The following is a 24433-nucleotide window of genomic DNA, read 5'->3' on the forward strand; positions in this document are numbered from 1 at the left end:
GGTTCATTTTGCCCCCATTATTTCAGAAATCAAAAATTATCTTAAAAAGCAGTGTATTATTGAGCAGTTGGCTTTAGATATGAACTCCGACCAGGAGATAACTTTTTTTTTTTTTTTTTTTTAAATGGTCAAAGTTTATAAAGATATTTCCTCCCAGGGAAATTGCCCATTTGATTTTCCTCTCAGAAATACAGAAATAGTATTATTAGGTATCTAGTAAGGTAAACTTTCTCCTTTTTTTTTTTTTTTTTTCCCCCTCTCCCTTTCTTTTGTCGGGGGGTGATACCCCGCTCATTGGTGGGATCTTAAAAAGATGCATCTGTAATAATAGGCTCAGGTTATAGTTTATATTAGTTGGTACAATTTGTGCAAAAACTTATAAAACTCTCAAATTCCTGATTAATGGTAATTTTGCAACGAGTAAGGCCTCTGCCGAGTCGTTTTATGTAACTCCTATAGATTGCAACACTTTTAGTTAAGTTGTGCTTACTACTTTTCCTTTCTTTTCCATGGAAGTTAAGCTGTAGAAGGATTATGCTACATAATTTGTTATCTCTCTCTCTCTCTCTATATATATATATAAAATAACATTGTCCGGATAGGAATATAGGGGGTAACAAAATGTCACTATTGTCTCATTTAATTAGCTTGATAATTATCTGATAGGTTTATAGGACAGTCAGCACACCTATGTATAGAAAGTTAGTCCTCAATTACTTGTATGCTGGTTTTCTTTCTTCTGTATATTAATATAAAATCAATAAAAATTACAAATTCAAATAACATTAGTGTCTATTTAACAGGATCGCTGAGCAAGGTGACGTGTGTATTTATGGTATGACTCTCACCTGAGCAACAAAAAGGTGAAATTCTTCAGGAAGGATCCATGATTGGGGATAAAAGTTGTACTCCTCTGGAAACAGCCTTTGCATTGTTCTCACTGCTCGGCTCAGGTTTATTTTACGCACCATTTCAGTCATACCTCAAGAGAAAATGTACACAAAGAATGCTTTAGGTGACATAAACAGATACGTCGTACAAAGAATGAATCTAGAGCATGGGACACAACTAAATCATTTCTTTAGACGCAAGTGACACTGTGTGAAGAACAATTACAATTAAAATATATGGATCATGTTACTTATTTTAAGACTGCAAACAACCTAAACAGCTATGTACATAGCAAATTATTTAACTTATTTTTTTAATACCATTTAAACCATCTTCCACATATTGCATAAACATATCCTCCAGCTTTATTGTCTGTGACAAACATAGGTATGTGACAACGTACACGAGAATCACTGACCTACACCATGGACCCAGCTAGTGCTTAGGGTCTCTATTCATGTGTAACTTGCATGGCATTATGCAGCAATTCGGTTTAGTAGTGAATACAATAGTCAGACAAGCAGAGTTCAGCAGCTGTATATCAATCCAGGAATTCAGGGGTATAACAGGCAGAGTAGTCAGACAGGCAGGGTTAAAATACAATAAGGCAAATAGTAGTAACAATATACTTGGGCAGTGATAGATTGTATGAATATGCTTACATAGGCGCAGGATCCGTGCCACAGATTGTCCGGATCGGCATCAGTGAGAGAGGAGCATGCGGCGATGATGTCAGCACCGCACGCATCCGGACCCGACACAGCCCTGGCAATGAGCGGAAGGAGATGGCCGTGCCTTTCAACGGCTAGAGCAGCGCGGCGTGGAGAGACACCCGAAATACACAAATGTCCTGAATGGCACTGAATTAGAGATGAGGCAGACCAACAGATGGACAGATATACAGACACTTAATGACCCTTTGTAATCCAAGATAGCCTTTTTAGCTCAGGGACAAATTACCTGAATATACTAAATATATTTCAGTTTAGTTTAGAATTTGATTTGTATGCAATAAAAAAATAGTTGGCCCTAAAGTAGACTAACCAGAATCTTTATTGCAAACAATCAGATATATACTTGTATTTTTCTTATTATTTCTGTAAATTACAGATTGGCCGCATAGTCCTCACAACATATTACAAAAAACCATGATAGAGTAAGTCATTCTTACCTTGATTTATTTGTTGTTATAAACTCTTTACATGGTAATTTACAGATATGAAAACGTACAACGATAAAGTCCTGAAACAGTAACTTTAAGTAGGCAACAGATCACATATCATACATATTTCTGTACAAAAGTTCATAAAAACAGCTCAGCATTAACCTGAAGAATTGGACAAATCTAGTTTGATCGCTAGACATTAGCTATATGTTTGTGATATTTGACATATGCATCTCATAAAAACATAATTTATGCTTACCCTGATAATTTATTTTCTTTCAGGATGATTATGGTTCACAGTACTTTATAACATATAGGACTAATTTCCTCACCACTAAGTGGAGATCAAGAGCCCATACGAGAGCTTTAAATACCTCCCACCTCCCATCTCTCTCTAGTTTTACGTATAGCCAAGTAGAGAATAGGAAACATATAGGTAGGAAAGAAAAAGCAGGGTCTATAGAGCGGTCATTAGAACCATCGTCCAAAAATTTTAATGGGCGGGTGCCTGTGGACCATCATCATTCCAAAAGAAATAATTCAGAAATGTAAGCATAAATTATATTTTCTTTCGTTAAATCATGATAGTCCGCAGTCCTCCATAACATATAGGATTAATACCCAAGCAGGTGGTCTATGATAAGGACAGGGTGGGACAATTTTAATGGTAGTTTCCTATTTAGCTGACACTGCAGCCTGAAGGTCTTTCCTGACGAAAGCTGCTTGCAAAGAAGCAAAAACCTCAAAATGATAACATTTAGAAAAATGTATGCAGAGAATACCATGTGGCAGTTTTGCAAATCTGGTCCAAAGATGCTACATGATGTAGCCACCTGCTCTTGTATAACGAGCTGTAATACGCTTTGGAGGCGATCTTCCCACCACCAAGTAAGCCTTGTGAATCACTTGTTTAGGCAAAGAAGCCAACGCTACCGTAGTATTATTATTATTTTTATTATTATTTATTTATCAAGGGCCAACAGATTCTGCAGCACTGTTCATGGGTACAAAGATAAAAAGTACAGTACAATACAATACAATATTAAGACACCAAACAAATTAAACACAACAAATACAGGGAGAAATGAGGGCCCTGTTCCCATGGGAACTTACAATCTAGATGGGTAGGAGGGTGAGAAACAGGAGGTGATAATGATGTTAGTTTGGAGTTAGATTAAAACAACTATTAGGCAAGTGGAATTTAGTGAGCATTTAAAGGAGGACAGATTAGGGGGAGAGTCTGACAGCTCGAGGAAGTGCATTCCAGATGGTTGGTGCCGCATTAGAGAAGTTCTGTAGTCTAGCATGGAAAGAGGGTGATGGTAGAAGATGCAAGGAGCAGGTCATTGTTGGATCTTAGGGGGCGAGCTGGAGTATATTTGTTGATGAGTGAGGACAGGTAGGTGGGGGCTGCATTGGTGAGGGGCTTTGTAGGTCAGGGTGCGAATTTTGAATTTAATTCTGCTGTGAATGGGGAGCCAGTGAAGGGATTCACAGAGAGGTGCAGCAGATACAGAGCATTGGGATAGGTGGATTAGCCTAGCAGAGGCATTTAGGATTGATTTTTGTCTTTTACGAAACCCAGAGTAATGAACAGACAAACTAAAAGATTGTTTGTCTGAACTTTTTTGTAGCTTGTAGATAGAATTTCAAAGCCCTGACTACATCTACATAAGATTAAGTAGCAAACACTTTTTAGAGTTAGCAGGTACTGGACACAATGAAGGAACAACAATCTCTTGTTTATTATTCCCTTCCTAAGGTAGTTCCTACAGAAAATATAATTTAGTACGAAAACCAGCCTTATCCTTGTGAATAATTAAAGATAGAGAATCATAAGACAGTGCTGACAATTCAGAAACTCTCCTAGCAGAAGAGATTGCTAAACAGGAAAAGCACCTTTCCAAGATCAAAGTTTGATGCAAACGGAATGCATTGGTTCAAAAGAAGGACCTTGTAATACAGAAATAACTTAATTCAAATTCCAGGGTGGTTTTACAACTGGCCTAATTTGAACTAACGCCTGGACAAAAATCTGAACACTAGGAAGTTAAGCCAACTTCCTATGAAACAAATAAGGCAGGAACCTGACCCTTAACCCCTTAACGACTGACGACGTATGAGGTACGTCCTCTAAAAAAAAATACAGTTAACGACTGAGGACGTACTCCGTACGTCGTCGATCTTGGAAAGTGGTGGAAGCGATCCTGATCTCTTCCAGACGCTTTTCGGTTATTGCAGTGATGCCTCGATATTGAGGCATTCTGCAATAACTCTAGTTAGCATACGTTGCAGAGAGAGCCACTCTGTGGCCCTCTCTGCACCGGACATCGATGGCCGCAATCGTTGGTGGGTGGGAGCCGATGTTGGAGGCGGGTGGGCGGCCATCGATGAGTGCCTGCGGTAAGAAGGGGTGGGATCGTGGCGGGTCACCGGGGCACGGCGGCTTTCGTGTGCTCGGGGCAGGAGTGGGTGGGAAACCGCTACACTACAGAAAAATGTAATTGTAATAAGTGGGAGAAATGGGGGGGAGGGCATATAGGGGGTTGGTCTTTGGGGGGGAAGGCTAAACTACAGAAAAAAATATATATTTTTAAAAAAAATATATTTTTTGTACAGGTACTGGCAGACCCAAGATGGCTCCCAATAAGGTAGAGGGGGAGGTTAGAGAGCTGTTTGGGCGGGGGGGGGGATCAGGGAGGGTTGGGGGCTAAGGGGGGATCCATACATAGCAGCATATGTAAATATGCTTAAAAAATACCTTTTATTTTAGTTATTGCAGGCTTTCTGCCCAGTACTTAAGATGGTGGGGACAATTGTGGGAGGGGGGAGGGAAGAGAGCTGTTTGGGAGGGATCAGGGGGTGTGATGTGTCAGGTGGGAGGCTGATTGCTACACTAAAGCTAAAATTAACCCTGCAAGCTCCCCTACAATCTCCCTAATTAACCCCTTCACTGCTAGACATAATACACGTGTGATGCGCAGCGGCATTTAGCGGCTTTCTAATTACCAAAAAAGCAACGCCAAAGCCATATATGTCTGTTATTTCTGAACAAAGGGGATCCCAGAGAAGCTTTTACAACCATTTGTGCCAAAATTGCACAAGCTGCTTGCAAATAATTTCAGTGAGAAAAAACCTAAAGTTTGTGAAAAAGTTTGTGGAAAAAGTGAACAATGTTTTTTATCTTGATCGTATTTGGCGTGTGAAATGGTGGCAATTAATTATTACCAAAATGGGTCTAGATTAATACTTTGGGTTGTCTACTACACTAAAGCTAAAATTAACCCTAGAAGCTCCCTAATTAACCCCTTAACTGCTGGGCATAATACACGTGTGGTGCGCAGCGGCATTTGGCGGCCTTCTAATTACCAAAAAGGCAAGGCCCAAAGCATATATGTCTGCTATTTCTGAACAAAGGGGATCCCAGAGAAGCATTTACAACCATTTGTGCCATAATTGCACAAGCTGTTTGTAAATAATTTCAGTGGGAAAAACCTAAAAATTGTGAAAACTTTAACGTTTTTTTTTATTTGATCGCATTTGGAGGTGAAATGGTGGCATGAAATATACCAAATGGGCCCTAGATCAATTACTTTGGGTTGTCTACTACACTATACTAAAGCTAAAATTAATCCTAGAAGCTCCCTACTTGCTCCCCTAATTATCCCTGTTGGGCATATACATATGTGGTGCGCAGTGGCATTTAGAGGGCTTCTAATTACCAAAAAGCAACGCCCAAAGCCATATATGTCTGCTATTGCTAAACAAAGGGGATCCCAGAGAAGCATTTACAACCATTTGTGCCATAATTGCACAAGCTGTTTGTAAATGATTTCAGTGAGAAACCTGAAGTTTGTGAAAAATTTGTGAACTTTTTTTTTTATTTGATCGCATTTGGCGGTGAAATGGTGGCATGAAAATATACCAAATGGGCCTAGATCAATACTTTGGGATGTCTTCTAAAAAAAAATATGCAGAAAAACAGAAGGGCCTGATTGAAAACAGCTGAGAAAATAGTTGCACGATTTTAATACATAGTGAAACTTTTGTTACACTGTGTCTTTTATATTGGATTTTAATAAAGTGAATTGTTATATTTCACTTGACTGAGAGCCTGAGTTTTTTCGTTTGGAGAAAATACCCTGGACGTAGGAGTGTGTGAGATCCCTGGAGCAGTGAGCTGGGACACTGAGAGATTCCCATTAGGTGTCACTAAGCACGAGTGGGTGCTGCCATACTTGTGAGTAACTTGTCGATCACATTTGAGCATATGTATATAGTCTGTACTATAGTACACTAGGAGGCGCCCTTCTGTTTTTCTGCATTTTCTTAGATCTGTCTGGACTTCTGGTTGGGAAGGAGTAGCTGCCATTCAACAACAGAGACACCCTGTAGAGGATTGAGACATCATTGGAGGCTTAGAGCCAAAAAATTGGGAATACACCACAACTACGGACTATCCTCTAGGATTTGCTAATCTGAGTATTTCTATTTTAATTATAGTATAAGTACTGGTGTAATTCATTTGTTAATTTGTTTAATTGTTCTATGGTTGTATATCATATATGTGGTATTTATCAGATTGCTGGTTTATGATATATGGTTTTTACATTGGGTCTCGACAATTGTTACCAGTTTTGCTTCTAAAAAAATATATATACATGTCAAGGGATATTCAGGGATTCCTGAAAAGATATCAGTGTTCCAATGTAACTAGCGCTAATTTTTAAAAAAAAGTGGTTTGGAATTAGCATAGTGCTACTCTGTATTTATTGCCCTATAACTTGCAAAAAAAGCACAAGAACGTGTAATATTGGATATTTCTAAACTCAGGACAACATTTAGAAACTATTTAGCATTTGTGTTTTTTGGTGGCTGTAGATTTTGGGGTCAATGTTAGAAAAAATGGTTGTGTTTTTTCATTTTTTCCTCATATTTTATAAAAAAAATTATTAGTAAATTATAAGATATGATGAAAATAATGGTATCTTTAGAAAGTCCATTTAATGGCAAGGAAAAATGGTATATAATATGTGTGGGTACAGTAATATGAGTGAGAGGGAAATTACAGCTAAACACAAACACTGCAAAAATGTAAAAATTGCCCTTGGTCCCAAACGGCCAGAAAATGGAAAATTGCTGTGATCATTAAGGGGTTAAGAGAGATTGCACACTAGATTGCTCTTTGCATAAATGTTTTGTAGATGATCCATTTCTATAGACCATATGGGAGTGTTTTTGTAAAATGTATAGTTTAGCTTATATTTTAATAAACATTGTGCTGATTTTTAGGACTCCTAACCAAGCCCCACAGGTTCACATGTATACATGTGTTTGCAGACCTCCTGCTGGCTCCTGTTTGTTATTTGTCTTTTCATATGCAGGGAAAGAGGGTAGGGAAGAGTGTCTGTTTTTCTTGTCTTTCCCAGGCCCCTTTCACTGGGTGTCCCTGCCAAACCTCATCAACAGTGCTAACTGGGAGCTTTTAAGTAAGTTTTTAAAGGGTTTATTCTGGATATTTAGATCAGTATCTGTGCATATTCTTCTTTATAGTAATGTCTATTACATGCAGTTATATGACAATTGGTGTATACTGTCCATTTAAGAAAACTAGCAGACAAATCCTGTGACAAAGCCATTTTGTAAACTTGAAGGAATCTAGGAATGCTAAAGGAATACCAAGAGTACCCTCTAGATGAAACACCACTGAAAATCAGCATTCCAAATCTTGTGATAAATCCTTTGGTGTTACAGGCTTTCTACCCTGTTTCAGCGTATCAAAGGACCGAATCTGAGAAAACCCCTATGTCTGAAATAGGCATTTAAACTCTACACCGTTAATTTTAGAGATTTCAGATCTGGATGCAAAAGAAGACCTTGGCACAATAGGTCCTGTCTGAGAGGAAGAATCCATGGAGGAGATGAGGACATCTGCACTAGATCCACATACCATGTTCTACATGGCCAGGCTGGAGCAATAAATATTACTGAAGCTGACTCCTGTTTGATCTGAACAATGACTCTTAGGAAAAGGACAAATGCAGGAAACAGGTAATCCAAGATGAAAACTCCCCTGGACACACCAAGGCATCTAACATATGAGCCTTTGGATCTTTTGACCTTGCACAATACTTCGTAAGTTTGAAATGTAATTAGGAGGCCATGAGATCTAGGTCTGGAACTCACTTATTTGGACACTAGCTGTTTGAATATGTCCTGATGGAGATACATTCTCCTGGACTGATTGATGGCTGAGGTAATCCGCCTCCCTAGTTGAGTTGGTATGAGGATGCTGATAGAAAGACTGTATTGTCCAACTGGAAAACGGATAAAACCTTTCCTCTTTCAATATGGGCCAGGATGAAGAGCCCGAAGAATCACTTGAAGTTTCAGAACGTTAAATGGTAACCTTGTCTCTAAAGGATACCAGACTCCTTGCTTTAATTAAGAAATCCAGATTGCACCCCAGCAGAAAAAAATGGCTTCCATCAACACAGATGCCCCAGATGGGCAAAGAAAGACATCTAAGGTTCCAAGATGAACATATAACCGCAAATAGAGAGATTATCCTGAAGAACAAATCCAGAGTAATACTGCTCTTCCAATTGCAGAAATCTTTGACCACTGATTGTGCCAAAATAGATGAAAGTATCGCAATTAGAGATAAGTAAAGGAAAACAGCTTCCCAAGCCGCAACCCAAAAAAATGAATCACCTCCCTTGTAATGAGCAACTGATGGAATCAAGAAGGTTGCAGGGACACACCTCTTCTGAAGTCATATTCTGCATGATCTCCACCAGTAATAGACGCAATTAGGATAGATTTATGATGTCCTTTAGAAAGGACATCCATTTAAGATGGATATAAAGAGTTCTGACTGCCCAATCCATAAACTTGAAGAACAGATGAATAATACGGTATTCAGACTACTATTTATTGATAAATTCTAAAAAAACATAAACTTATGCATAAATTATACTGTTTATAAATCTGTACATGAAATAAGTTTCAATATTTACTATTACACTTGCAATTATATATATATATATATATATATATATATTTATTAGATACTCGTAAACACAATGTTCAGATAAGCAAGTATCTACATAATAAAACCCATGTACAGTATATAGACATAAACTACATATTATAGCAGGTATAAAGATACCAATAGAGTATTTTCTCTAGAAGACCTTCAACTATTATACTGAGCACTGGAAGAAATCCTGCATGTAGAAATTAATCATGCAGAGTAAGGTGTATGAAAGGCATATGCATATATACGCAATGAATAAAACTATTGTATATAACCAATAACAATTTAAGACCTATAGGGCTAAGATTACAAGTGGAGCACTAATTTATTGCGTGCCCGCAAAAGGGCAAAATTTGCCCCATTTGTGGGTGCACAATAAATAACCAGCCATTACAAATGACTGGTTATTGCTTCCATGAGCTTGCGGTAGCAATTAGCGCTTATAAAATTAACCAGAGATCTGATCTCTGGTTAATTTATAAATGTGTCCCAAATGCCCCCAAAATACAGTTGTAGTGTATTTTATTAAGAAATAAAAATTGTAGCAGTTTTATTTTTTAATTAAAATAACTGCAGTAAGGCAGTATTTTGGGTGTAAAGCTGAGGCGGAGTGGGGTGTTAAGGCACTGAAAAGTCTATACGGTCTATGGGAACTGTTTGTTCCCAGTAATTATTTATGTATATGCTTATATACATGTATATTTATGTGTTAATATGTGATATACACATAAATATAATAAAGTATGTATATAATCAAAATACATATATTTTTACAATTTGTTGACATTGCTGCGTGACCCCCTTTGCTGCGCTAGTTCTCATGCTGTGCTGCACTGGCATTTGTGAGATTACATTATCAGTATTCCCTACCCGTTTTGGCCCTACACGGATATCAGCTTTGGTGGTGTTTGTCTGGAACCGATAGGTTGCTCCTTCTGGAGATTACATTGGGCGTTTTTGTCACTGCAGTCCTCTTTTGTTAGGGAGTTCCCTGATCTTTCTAAGGGTACCCTTGCATTTATCATCCTGTCTGGGACTATAATATCGCTTTATTGCTGTGTGGCTTTAATAGGATTTAGGTTTAATAAAGTATTTATATTATTTTGTATACTATTGCTGTGTTCTACTGGTCTTTTTTTTCAGGTTGTGTACCAGATACGGGTATACTTGACCCCTATTGGGAGGGGCTGTGTGGTTTTTTTTTTTCCTTTTGGGGATCTTTACTCTTTTTTTTATTCATATTAAATTTAATTATACCTCTGTGCACTCCACATCTTGCTATCAATTTATTACAGCAGGTGTGCACAGTGGATTATTTATATTTCTGGTGCCAGTCATCCCTCAATATAAATATGTATTTATGAAAAAATAGAACATATTATTCTATGTGAAAAACTTTGGAATGTGACATATTCATATTTTTATGTCAGGTTAGCGAATATGAGAATATGGGTGTTTATTTTCCTCTATTGACTTCTATGTGAATGTGAAGACGATATTTTAAGTTATTTTTGTTGAGTTTGTCGGGGGTAGTGTGTGGGTAAAAACAGTTTACTTTCAACTCATATACCGAGCGCAGTGGAACGCGACTTGTGGGTGCCTTGAACATTAATTAGCGTTCCACTGTAATCTGGCCCAAACTGTGAACAATTTATAACCCTGCCAACTGTATCAAAGGAAATTTCATAACTATTTGCAAGTCAAATATAAACTAATAAAATCAAATTTTACACAGTTATTTAGCCTCCTTTAGCATAAATTACCTGGGAACTTGTTCACTTGTCCTGAGATGATATGTTACTGTCATGGAAAGATACAGCGTGCCAATAATTGTCACAAGGCACCCGACGTCCTAAAGGAAACTGAAAACAAAACGTTTTTAAGTTGCATTGTTTTGTTACCATCTGAACACTACCCAATGCTGTCTGCACAGGGACCTATGCAATAGTAACAATTTAATGGCATTTAAATTAGACTATATTCATACTATAGCTAAACACATTTTCTGTTTTACTAACATAAATTAGTATTAATGAAGAGTAAAATATTATGTTTTATTCATTTGTAATCTGATTTAAAGGGTCAGGATGTCATATGTGTAACACCATTTAAGAAGAACCTCAATCTTAAAATGTATTTTTTTTTTCATTTATTTAAATTTGTTGGTGATTCTCCAAACGTCGTATTCAGGCTTTCTGGCTTGTTCACAAGTTTACCTTCTTTTCAGATTTGCACAGGTAAAGTGCAATCACATGAACAAAGAATGCAAATCGGGACTATTCATGTGAGAGATTAGTGATTACACATCCACTCATGGCCTATTTATACAGAATGAGTGTTGTTTAAAGGGATATCTCCATATGCTAAATCATATCAAGTGCTGCAGCAAATCTGTACATAGCTGACTAGAAGATATCGCATGATACATGTAGAAAAGGACCCAATTATCAAGCTCTGAATAGAGCTTGATGCCCCTGTTTCTGTGCGAACCTTTAGGCTTGCCGGAAACAGTAGTTATAAAGCAGCGGCTCCATAAACTTGACCGCTGAGGCGGCGGTCTTCAATCCACCCCGATCCTATACGATCGGGGCTGATTTACACTTCCTGCTAGCGGCCAATTGGCCGCAAATCTTCAGGGTGCGGCATTACACAAGCAGTTCACAAGAGCTGCTTGTGTAATGATAAATGGCAGTGTTATGCTGTCGGCATTTATCGATGTGCGGGCAGACATGATATGCTACTTTGTATCATGTCCGCTCGCACTATGATAAATCGGCCCCTTTATTATAAAGGCTAAGTGCTGTTGTGACCTGTTAAACTCAGATACTCTCATTTATTGTTATCTGCATCTTGAAAACTACAGCTTATCAGCATTACTGGTGCTGTGGTCACACTTTGCTTTACTATGATCATTTGAGTTTTTTAGAAAATAGGGGATATAAGACGAACAAAGCAAAATCCCCATAGGGGGTGCTTCCCTACTCAAAAACTATAACCAGAATAATCAACACAAGCAACAAAATATATGCCCCTAAATCCATAAAAATGAAAACACATAAAAATAAACAGGTTAACACAATAAAAATTAAAAATAACAACAAATGATGATGAACCATAGGGATAATGAAAAGTCTTAGTAATAAGGAATGAGAATAAGTCCTTTGTAATCAACAAGCTGGCAGCACTCTGTCATAGGAATGCTCTGTCCCTGGAGATAGTTGATCTGAAAAAAGAAAGAATACAGAGGCACCAATATGGCCTAGTAACGTCTGTATAAGGGGTTATACAGTATGGTACAAGATGGCACTCACAAAAGAGAAGCCACTGCTATTGATCCTGGCTGTTCCATCTGCACCATTGGACGCTTCTCTTTTGTGAGTACCCATTGTACTAGGCTATGGTAGCTATTTTTTATCACGGACAGGTACAAACGCCCTTGCCTGCTGACTATTTGATAGAGTGCCTGAATGCTGGCACATAGTGAGCTGGGCCACTGCTATTGATCCAGTCTGTTCCATCTGCACCATTGGACGCTTCTCTTTTGTGAGTACCCATAGTACTAGGCTATGGTAGCTATTTTTTATCACGGACAGGTCCAACGCTTGCCTGCTGACTATTTGATCGAGTGCCTGAATGCTGGCACATAGTGAGCTGGGGCCACTGCTGTTGATCCAGTCTGTTCCATCTGCACCATTGGACGCTTATCTTTTGTGAGCACCATCTTGTACCAATATGAATAACCCTTTATACAGACGTTACTAGGCAATATTGGCGCCTCTGTGTTCTTTTTTCATTTGAGTTTTTTACCGTAATCTTGTGAGAGACTTCCATAGTGGGCAAGATTACTCAACATTTTCTTTCATGATCAGACTTCATAACATACATACATTTTTTTTAATTTTTTTTTATTGAGAGAAACACATGTGAACATCCAGTATTACATCATACAATAATATCACAAAATATGATCCCAAGGAATCAGGAACAGAAACAGGCAATGCAATTTCAACAGAGAATTATCTTCAATATTTCTCATTTGCACATAACATATAAATTCTCAAATATCTCAGAAATTTCTCAAGAGCCTAAGACACCTAGGTTCCTCACATGTAATTATCTCCCATATTTTCCATTTTATTATTATTAATTATTTTATTTAAATGTCAACAGTAATTTACAAAAACAAATGTCAGAAGAAATCACAAAAATCAAACAGTTCAAAATTGTTTTACATTTAAATCAAGAACACGTGAGCAAGTAAATATTCTGCTAATTTTATCTCTGAATTAGTCAACCCAACCATGGGTTGCCAAGCCAAAAAAGAAAAAAAGAGAAGAAGGAAGAGTTTCTGAATGGGAATATTAAGTCATTCATCTCTGTATCCTGGCAAATGACCTAATAAAGGCTGACCATTTGGCAAAAATTATCTGATGTCAGAGTCATTATCTAGATTAGTGTCCCTTTGTTCTAGCAAGCATTGTTTTTTCAAAAATTCTTGATCTCTGGAATAGATGGGGCTACTTCTTAATTTCCAATTTTTAAGAATAAGATATCTAGTTGCCAGTATAGAAAGAAATATCAATTCTATCATTTGGATTATGGTGCTTTGTACCAAAGATGATCTGTTGCTGTGGTAAGAGCCAGCTGAGAGACTTTTAAGGTTTTATTGAACCAAAACTCTAGCCTCTCCACCAAAGATGCCCTTATTTTAGGACAGGTCCAAATCATGTGCATTAAGTCAGCTGCAGGGAGCGCACATTTCTGGGCATTTATTAAAAGCAAAATTATGAATTTTATGGCCTTTTTCGGGAGTGAAATATGCATTGTGTAGGAGTTTGACATGCATCTCCCGCCAGGTGGCTGATAGAGTCACCTGGGCTACTTTGCAAATTGAGGATTGGACGGTTTTTATATCAATGTTTGATTGAGGTAACAGTCGATTCCTTAGGGAAGTAATTTTCTCCAGTTCCTAATTCACCCTTGCTGAGTTTATTAGCTGATAACACATAGAGATGGATCTGACACCGTTTTTGAAACAAAGTGAGCCAGCTTTCTAATTTACCCAGAGTCCAATTCATCCTGTTTCACTCATCAACTCACAGTAGAGAGATGCCTGCTTTGCAAATATGCAAATAATTCCTTGTTCCTTAATTTGAAACTCTGTTTTTAATTCATCGAAAGATTTGACACATTTTCTCTCTGTGTCCCAGAGTTGTATCACCTGTCCAAGCCTAGGTTATGCCATTTTTTAATGTTACAGAGTTCAACCCTACAGGAAATTTTGGGTTCCCCCTTAGTGGGAGGATACTGAGAAACTTCTACAATTTAAGGATAGTGAAACTACTCACTTTCCACCAAGCCTTCCAATGGGTTAGAAAAGGATTTTAAGCCGTTTGATTTCGCCTAGGTAATTCTTTGGGGTGGGCAGTGAATTACGGCTAGCGGTAGGTAAGGGACTACATATAATCTTCCTCTAAGGGGTTATTTGTGACATAATTACTGTAAGTGAAATCCAATCAGCCACCACACGGACAAGAAAGCATAGTTGTATGATACGAATATCTGGTTAATGCAAGGCCACCGCTGCTTTTTGGAAGAGAGAGTTTTACTTAGGGATATTCTGTCTCTTTTCTCCCTGCCCCAGAGAAAATCTACTAAGTATGCTATTAAGACAGCGGATATCCCTTTCCAGCATAATTAGAGGAACGTTCTGTAATACATAAAGAAGTTTCGGACAGCAAAATCATTTTGAATAGGGCGATCCGACCGGAGGATAGATAGTGGCAGGGATTGCCAATTTTTAAGTTTCTCTTTAATATTTGCGTAGAAATGGAGAAAAATTGAGATCGTAGATCTCCCTGATAAAGTAGGCGAAAAAATACCTAAATATTTGAGAGAGTTTCTAGCACAGAAAAAGGGATAACAGAAGGAGAGTTACTATTCTGTCTGGGCCATAGCAATTCTGACTTTGCTTCATTTATCTTGTAACCTGAAAAGGACCCGAATCTGGCAGTGATATCTAGAAGTTTAGGGATACTGGTTTTGGTATCCGAGGAGATATAAGAGAAGATCATCGGCATTAAAGAGCAATTTTTTTGACCTGGTTACCTATTCTAATTCCTGACAACTGTTGTCCTAACCATGATTGCCAACGGGTTCGACTGAGATGTCGAAAGAAGTAGGGGGGACAGGGGCACCCTGGCGTGTACCCCTCCTAAGAATTATCTGTGGTGAGAGGGTTTGCAGCGCATACATTTTTAAACAACTTTACAATTTTCTTCTATTATAACATTGCCTTTGTTCTCATTGTATTCCTTGTTGAAAAGCATACTTAGGTAGACTCGGTGGGCAGCAGTGCACTACCGGGAACTACGTAGATATCCAATCTTCACTTATTTGACTACTCTCTGCATTGGAATCTCTATGTCATGTGTGCAAGACAAGATCCCATTCCAGCTGTAACTTCAGGTTGACTTTAATGGAGAAATGTGACCCTGGCAGTTCCTACAACTGTAAATCACAAATAACAGCATTGCCTAAAGTGCAGAGTAAATTAAAAGTAATTAAGAAATCTGTCCTCTCATGAAAAGCCCCAATCACACAGTTAAGTGAAGAATGTGTTCAAATAAAAGAAGCTGTCAGCATCACTGGACCTCTGACACAACATGAAATAGAAAACATAGTAACTCCCAGATAAAATAATCATTTAAACTCAAAAAGGATTAGGACATACTTACAAATGATGTTTAATTACTGTGCCTCCTTAAAGGGATACTATAGACTAAAAGCGAATGATGACCTTTGATCTATATTGTCCTCATATTTAGGATGTACAGGAAATATAATGATAAAGACAGCTCGAAGTAACTAAAGGTTTCTAATCTCTGTGTTATAATAGATATAAATCATGCCTGCATTCTCTAACACCCCATCATGGCTTGAAATTTAGAAATGTGCAAGACCTTTCTATGGACCTCATCTGTTCGCTCCTTAATGATCTGTGCCCATAGTTCATGTTGAAATCTGCAGCCTGGCTTTGCTTTTAATCATGGAAATGGAGGCTGCAGACTTATTACAATCACTTGCTGGTTATTTATAATGTATTGATCAGTCTGACAAAAAGACGGAGAGAGATGGGATATTTGTCACTATACTTTACTGGAATTACCAGCATCAGAGCCCGTCAGGTTGTTTAATTAGCTTAAAGGGCTATGTTAGTGCGTATTGTGTACCGAGCTCTTAGGAGAGGATAATTATTCAGTTTAGTACTGGGATAAAAACTGTATATTAACTCAAGGATTGTCAGTATATGGCCGGGTTATAATACAATAATATTTAATAATTCTTTTAAACTAACCCCCAATAAAATGCATATACAAAACAATTAAAATTAATATAAATTCCTAAATTCTTTTATATTAGTTAAGATTATAAGCACATTGAATTATATTTATAGAAATCAGATTATGAATCAAATGATACACACTTATGTTGTTACAATATTCTTTACAAAGCAAACCAAATGTATCTTTAGCATTAACCTTATTCACAATTGAATTGCATTACATCATCACAATGAAATACCAAAGTATGGGCCACTAACTTTCAGACCAGTATAATTAAGCTACTAAGCCCACAAATGATTCTATATAACTCTAATTAAAACACCAGAAGTTATTTATATTATTAATGCAAACAGCCAGTTTATATGCCAATTTAACTGAGCTGAAATAAATTCGTATTTATCTACATAAGGTAAATCCTAAAATATATCTATATAGCTGCAATCTGACTATAGTCTTAGAATACCTTTGTCTAAAACATAAAAAATTATAGAACAGTCATTCATCACTAACATGAACCAAATATAATGTGTTCCAGCTTTTCCAAGTAGATTCAGGGTCACCTCATATGAAGAAAGGTATTGCAATTAGATCAATAAATTAGTCCAGGTTTTGCTTATAATGACTGTGTCCCCAAAAATGGCAGCCCAGTTTTCAGTCCAAAAATTAGCAGACAAAAATGACTTTTTTTTATCTCATTTTGCATGAGGTTATATCATGTGATATACCACACCCTTTTTATTTTTATTGTTATCATTGGTGATTATTTGGAATTGCCCCACGGAAGCCTTGTCTTGATTGGCCCTTCGGATGCTTAGCATTGATTGGTTATTTGGGAGACGCCTCCCTGATTGGCTCTTCTGGCTCAGCATGTGTTCCATTAGTTAATTATTTGGCTTGTCATACAGTTTTATAATCCCCTAAGGGGCAGCAGACAACCGCAAATATAGTCTTATCATCCATTTTTGCTACAGTTTAATACATCCTTATAAAGTGATTATTAAACTACTTTAATTTCTTTTATTAATAATTTACATGTTCCAATACACATGGATCACAGCAGTACATTTTTTCTATTCATTTTAAGACCGAACGTGAAAATATTCCACTTATGATATATTAATAATGCATTTTTAAAAATCATATTAATAAGCAATTTCACTGTCAATTATTTGCTCTCCCCAGAATCATAGTATTTAACATCCTGGCATTATATTCATATAAACACAGCATATTTTCACATTCCTAATAATTTTTGAATACACAGATCCATGTTTATGGCTAATATTCATAGGACATCTTGCTGTCTGTAAAATAAAAAACAAATGTTACCATTTGAAACAAACATGTATACATCTACCACATAGCTATTCATTAAGTTCAGTATACACTTATCTAATATGTTACTGTTAGGCATTTCTTCTCAGGATCTATATATATATATACATAGTAACATAGTAACATAGTAGATAAGGTTGAAAAAAGACTGAAGTCCATCGAGGTTCAACCTATACAAATCTAAAATACTTACAAAAAGCTCCAGTTAAGCTTAAATAACCCCATTAAAATGTGACCCATTTAATACTAGCAATCATATCCTTGAATTTTGTTTATATACAGAAATTTATCCAGACTATTTTTAAATGTATCTATGGTATTGGCATTCACTACCTCCTTTGGTAATGAGTTCCACAATTTTTATTGCTCTTACAGTGAAAAAAAACGTTTCCGTTGCAGGAGATTAAATCTCCCTTTCCTCCAACCTTAAATTATGACCTCTTGTCAGAACCAATTTTCTTGAATAAAAAGAGCTTCTGCCATCTCTGTATATGGGCCTTGAATATATTTATATAAAGTAATCATGTCACCCTCTCAAGCGCCTTTTTTCTAAAGAGAACAGACCCAGTTTGGCTAGCCTCTCCTCATAGGTTAATTTCTCCAATCCCTTATTAGCTTTGTGGCCCTTCTCTGAACTTTTTCTAGTTCTGGCAATATCTTTTTTAGCAATCGGTCCCCAGAACTGCACTCCAAACTCAAGGTGAGGTCTTACCAGGGCTTTATATAATGACAGAATTATGCCTTTCCTCCCTTGAATCAATGCCTCTTTTAATACATGCTAGTATCTTATTAGCCTTTGAAGCCGCTGCCCTGCATTGTGCACTCATCTTTAGCTTGTTATCTATTACTACTCCCAAATCCCTTTCCTCCTGTGTTTGGCTAAGTCTTGTCCCATTTAAAAAATACATAGCCTGCTTATTTTTACTTCCAAAATGTAGAACCTTACATTTTTCCGTATTAAATCTCATTTTCCATTCACTTGCCCATAGTTCTAATTTTAGCAAATCCCTTTGCAAAGAGAGTTCATCCTGCTCTGACCTAATGACCTTACTTAACTTAGTATCATCTGCAAAATAGAGGATGTCGCTATTTAATCCTTGCTCCAAGTCATTTATAAAAATATTAAAAAGAACAGGGCCCAGGGTACTGATCCCTGGGGGACGCCACTGATTACCTTTGTCCAATCTGAGTATGATCCATTTACTGCTACTCGTTGCTCCCTATCTTTTATCCAGTTATTTATCCATGAGCTAACATTTTCAGCTATTCCCAGTCCCTTAATTTTGTGCATTAATCTCTCATGTGGCACTGTATCAAATGCCTTTGCAAAATCTAAGTATATCACATCAACTGATTCCCCTTTATCTATATTTTACTTACTTCCTCGTAGAATCTAATTAGATTAGTTTGACATGATCTATTTCTCCTAAAGCCATGCTGATTAGAACTCATAATCTTGTTTACACGAATATGCTCATCAATATAATCCCTTATAATCCCTTCAAATATCTTCCCCACTATTGATGTCAGACTAACTGGTCTATAGCTTCCTGGATCATCCCTGCTTCCCTTTTTGAAGAGTGGCACCACATCAGCTTTACGCCAATCCTGGGGTACCATGCCTGAGGATAATGAGTCTTGAAAAATTAAGAGTAAAGGTTTGTCTATAACAGTGCTAAGTTCACTTAACACCCTTGGGTGTATTCCATCTGGGCCTGGAGTTTTATTTACCTTAATATTTTTTAGTTTTTTCCTGATATCCTCTAAACAAAACCCAGTTAGTGGTATGGACTGGCATGTTCTATTCTGTTCCAAAGTATCATTCAATGGTTCCTCTCTTGTGTATACTGAAGAAAAAAAACTGGTTTAGTACCTCAGCCTTCTCCCTGTCATTATTTTATCATGCTACCCTCCACACATTTTATTGTACCTATATTATCCTTCTTAGACTTTTTGCTATTTATGTACTTAAAGAACCTTTTAGGGTTAGACTTAGAATCCTTGGCAATTAATTTTTCATTTTCAATTTTGGCTAATTTGATTGCTTTTTTGCATGCTTTGTTACATTCCTTATAAATATTGTATGCTAAGTCTGTACTATTTTCTTTTAATAATTTAAATGCCCTACGTTTTTTTCCTAATTTCTTTTAACACATTTTTATTTAGCCATAACGGCTTAGTTTTTTTATTTTTATTTTTATAACCATATGGTATGTATTGATATGTATATTTATTTAACAAATTTTTAAATATTATCCATTTATCCTCTGTATTTTTATTAGAAAATACATTGTCCCAATTTATATTATTTAATGATTTCCTTAAATCGTTGAATTTTGCTTTCTTGAAATTAAAAGTCTTAGTTAAGCCTTTAAAACACTGCATATGAAAAGAGATTTCAAATGTGACCATGTTATGATCACTGTTACCCAAATGTTTCTTTAACTTCTATGTTTGATATTATATCTGTATTGTTTGATAGCACTAAATCCAATATAGCTTTACTCCTAGTTGGCTCCTCTATTAATTGTGACAAGAAGTTATCCCTGAGAATATTTAAAAATCTATCCCCCTTAGCTGAATTACTAGTTTCATTGGCCCAGTTTATATCAGGGTAGTTAAAATCTCCCATAATTACAGCACTGTTATTAGCAGCCTTACCTATTTGGATAAATAGTTGAGTTTCCTCCGGGTCACTAATGTTGGGAGGCTTGGTAGCATGTTCCTAGTAATATTTTTTTAGGATTTTTCCCCCCACTCTTTATTTCAACCCACAGGGTCTCTACATTGTCACTTGTATCATAAATATCTTCCCTTATTGTAGGTTTAAGGTCAGGTTTAATATACATGCAGATTCCTCCACCCCTTTTATTATTCCTGTCCCTCCTAAATAATGTATACCCCTCTAAGTTAACTGCCCAGTCATGTGAATCATCCCACCAAGTTTCAGTTATACTGATAACATCATAGTCCTCTTCTGCAACTAAGAGCGTCAGCTCCCCCATTTTACCCTGTCATGCTTCTTGCATTTGTTGTCATACATTTAATTTTCATGTGCTCTTCTGCTGCTACTTGGTGTACTTTCCTCTATACTTTCTAATGTGACATTTCTTAAGTCATCCCTTCCTGAGATATTAAGGGAGTGACATATTCAGACACTGATCTCTCTGTTCTATTTTGTTCTAATTGACCCTCCCCCCCCTTTGCCTAGTTTAAAAGGTTCTCTAAACGTGCTACCATCCTTTCCCCCAACACACCTGCACCCATGTCATTCAGGTGCAATCCATCCTTACTGTACAATTTGTACCCTAGTGAAAAATCAGCCCAGTGTTCTAAAAAGTCAAACCCCTCATTTTTACACCATGTTTTTAGCCATGAATTAACAGACCTTAGCTCCTTCTGCCTTACTGAGTTAACACACGGCACTGGTAATATCTCAGAAAATATTACTTTGGAGGTCCTTGCTTTAAGCTTGCTACCTAACTCCCTGAAGTCATTTTTTAGGACTCTCCATCTCCCACTGATTTCTTCATTAGTACCAATATGCACCATGACTGCAGGATCAGACCCGCATCCCTCTAACAATCTATCAATACGCTCCACAATATGCCTAACACGAGCCCCTGGAAGACAGCAAACTGTTCTATGTAAAGGGTCTGGATGACAAATTACCCTATCAACCTTCCTTATTAATAGAGTCTCCTACCACCAACATCTGCCTCTGGCCCTGACTTGTATGCCCCTCTTCCATGACTGAAGGGACTGCCCACCATAGTATGCTCCTCTTCCACAGCTAAAGGACTGTTCACTATACTAGGCAACACGGCCCTCTCTGACACTGCCACCCCTGAACTGATATCCCCAACATCTTCACTTAATCTTGCAAATCTATTGGGGTGTACCAGCTCAGAACTGGCCTGTCTCTTCCGCTTACTTCGCCCTCTAACTGTGACCCAGCTACATCCTGGAGTCTCCTCATCTGAATCCTCCCCATTCCCACTGCTGGAACCATTAACAACCAGCTCAGTCCTATCCATTTCCCTTTCAAGTGTCTGAATTTCATGTAGTGTTGCAATTCGTTCCTCCAGATCCCCAATACGAGTTTCTAAAGAGACAATATGCTCGCACTTGCCACAAACATATAATCCCAGAAGCGGCTGCTCCAGTGATGCAAACAATGGCAAGCTGTACACTGAATGAGATTCTCACACATTCTTAATAAAAGGTTTAACTTAAAAGTATAAAATAAATATATTTCCCCTTGGTTACCCCCAAAACCTTGTTTGCCTAACTACCTTGGTTAGCTAACTATTATACTTAAACAGACAATGTTACTTTAACAGAGAATCAATACAGCAAGCCTAAAAGAGCAAGCTCACAGAGTAAATGTGCTAAATTTATAGACTTGCAAGGCCCAAACAGGTGAAAATAATCCCACCCCTAATTACCCACACAGACAGAAAAACAAAAAAAAAATTTGAATGCTAGAAATAAAGTTATTTAGTTATTTCCTTTTTTTAAAATAAAAAATGCAACCCTTGCAAAGCAAATAATTTATAAAATAGCTTGGTTAGCTATTATACTTAAACAGACAATGTTACTTTAACAGAGAATCAATACAGCAAGCCTAAAAGAGCAAGCTCACAGAGTAAATGTGCTAAATTTATAGGCTTGCAAGGCCCAAACAGGTGAAAATAATCCCACCCCTAATTACCCACACAGACAGAAAAACAAAAAAAAAATTTGAATGCTAGAAATAAAGTTATTTAGTTATTTCCTTTTTTTAAAATAAAAAATGCAACCCTTGCAAAGCAAATAATTTATAAAATAGCTTGGTTAGCTATTATACTTAAACAGGACAATGTTACTTTAACAGAGAATCAATACAGCAAGCCTAAAAGAGCAAGCTCACAGAGTAAATGTGCTAAATTTATAGTCTTGCAAGGCCCAAACAGGTGAAAATAATCCCACCCCTAATTACCCACACAGACAGAAAAACAAAAAAAAATTTGAATGCTAGAAATAAAGTTATTTAGTTATTTCCTTTTTTTAAAATAAAAATGCAACCCTTGCAAAGCAAATAATTTATAAAATAGCTTGGTTAGCTATTATACTTAAACAGACAATGTTACTTTAACAGAGAATCAATACAGCAAGCCTAAAAGAGCAAGCTCACAGAGTAAATGTGCTAAATTTATAGGCTTGCAAGGCCCAAACAGGTGAAAATAATCCCACCCCTAATTACCCACACAGACAGAAAAAACAAAAAAAAAATTTGAATGCTAGAAATAAAGTTATTTAGTTATTTCCTTTTTTAAAAAATAAAAATGCAACCCTTGCAAAGCAAATAATTTATAAAATAGCTTGGTTAGCTATTATACTTAAACAGACAATGTTACTTTAACAGAGAATCAATACAGCAAGCCTAAAAGAGCAAGCTCACAGAGTAAATGTGCTAAATTTATAGGCTTGCAAGGCCCAAACAGGTGAAAATAATCCCACCCCTAATTACCCACACAGACAGAAAAACAAAAAAAAATTTGAATGCTAGAAATAAAGTTATTTAGTTATTTCCTTTTTTAAAAATAAAAATGCAACCCTTGCAAAGCAAATAATTTATAAAATAGCTTGGTTAGCTATTATACTTAAACAGACAATGTTACTTTAACAGAGAATCAATACAGCAAGCCTAAAAGAGCAATATACAGTCTGAGAATCAATTTTACTTGAAACACAAGTTGTACTTTAAAATTAATTTTAAAGCTACAATGCAAAACATGTGTCTCTGCTTAGCTAATCTTCATCTAGGCGTAACGTCTATAATTTGTGGATTCAACACAGCAGGGACAATTTAACACCTAGGTGATATTAGTCATTTCTTCAGCTAAAACTGGTTTTCTGAATCTGTTTAAGCTTCAAAAGAAATCCAGTGATTTTTTCAGACAATATGTCTGTATATCTCTGGATGAGGTCAATATCTGATAATCTCTTATTTAAGAGGGAATGTTAATAAGTTTATTACCCATCTTGGGCAGGAAATCAACTTTAAACATAGCAGCCACATGGTGAACATTTCTTTGAAATAACTGCCTGATCTTTGAAATGACTGCCTGAACTAATTAGACCAAATGTTTTCTTTTGAATCCTTAGACGTCTAAGGTAGAGAGAGGGGTTTGTTGTAGTTACAGTCTCACAAATAAATTAATCATTTGGTGTAGACAACCATATATATTATATATATATATATATATATATATATATATATATATATATATATATATATATATATATATAATTTAATAACACTCACAGATACCCTGACAGGATGCAGCAAATATGCATACAAGTGTGTGAGCTACTACAGTATCCTTGTGAGAGCAAAGCATTCATATGTTGGTTTATAAACTGGGTATAAGCACCAACCTAGACCAAGGGATGAAAATAACAATTAATTAAAGGGACAGAAAACTGCATAAAGAAAATGTGACAGACCCTTCTGTCAGGACTGAAGGAGTTAATTGTGTTTAGCTAAGAAACTAATTTCTAAAGACAGAGTTGCTGGCTAAGCATTCTATTGTTTTGATCACCTCCAGAGAGAAAACGCCTAAGTGATAAGAAGGGCCAAGAGTGTCTTGTGGTTGAAGTGTTTAAGTATAT

General features: G+C 36.7%; 1 protein-coding gene across 1 annotated transcript in view; it reads right to left on the reverse strand.

Moving 5' to 3' along the window:
* TTLL11 (tubulin tyrosine ligase like 11) overlaps nt 1-24433 on the reverse strand; it is a 345612-nt gene that overhangs the window by 293258 nt on the left and 27921 nt on the right. The window contains 3 exon segments of the mRNA XM_053695417.1: nt 849-982; nt 10859-10889; nt 10892-10957. Of these exon segments, the coding sequence (XP_053551392.1) occupies nt 849-982; nt 10859-10889; nt 10892-10957 (231 nt within the window).

The sequence above is a fragment of the Bombina bombina genome, chromosome 12 (genome assembly GCF_027579735.1).
Source record: "Bombina bombina isolate aBomBom1 chromosome 12, aBomBom1.pri, whole genome shotgun sequence".
Lineage (NCBI taxonomy): Eukaryota > Metazoa > Chordata > Amphibia > Anura > Bombinatoridae > Bombina > Bombina bombina.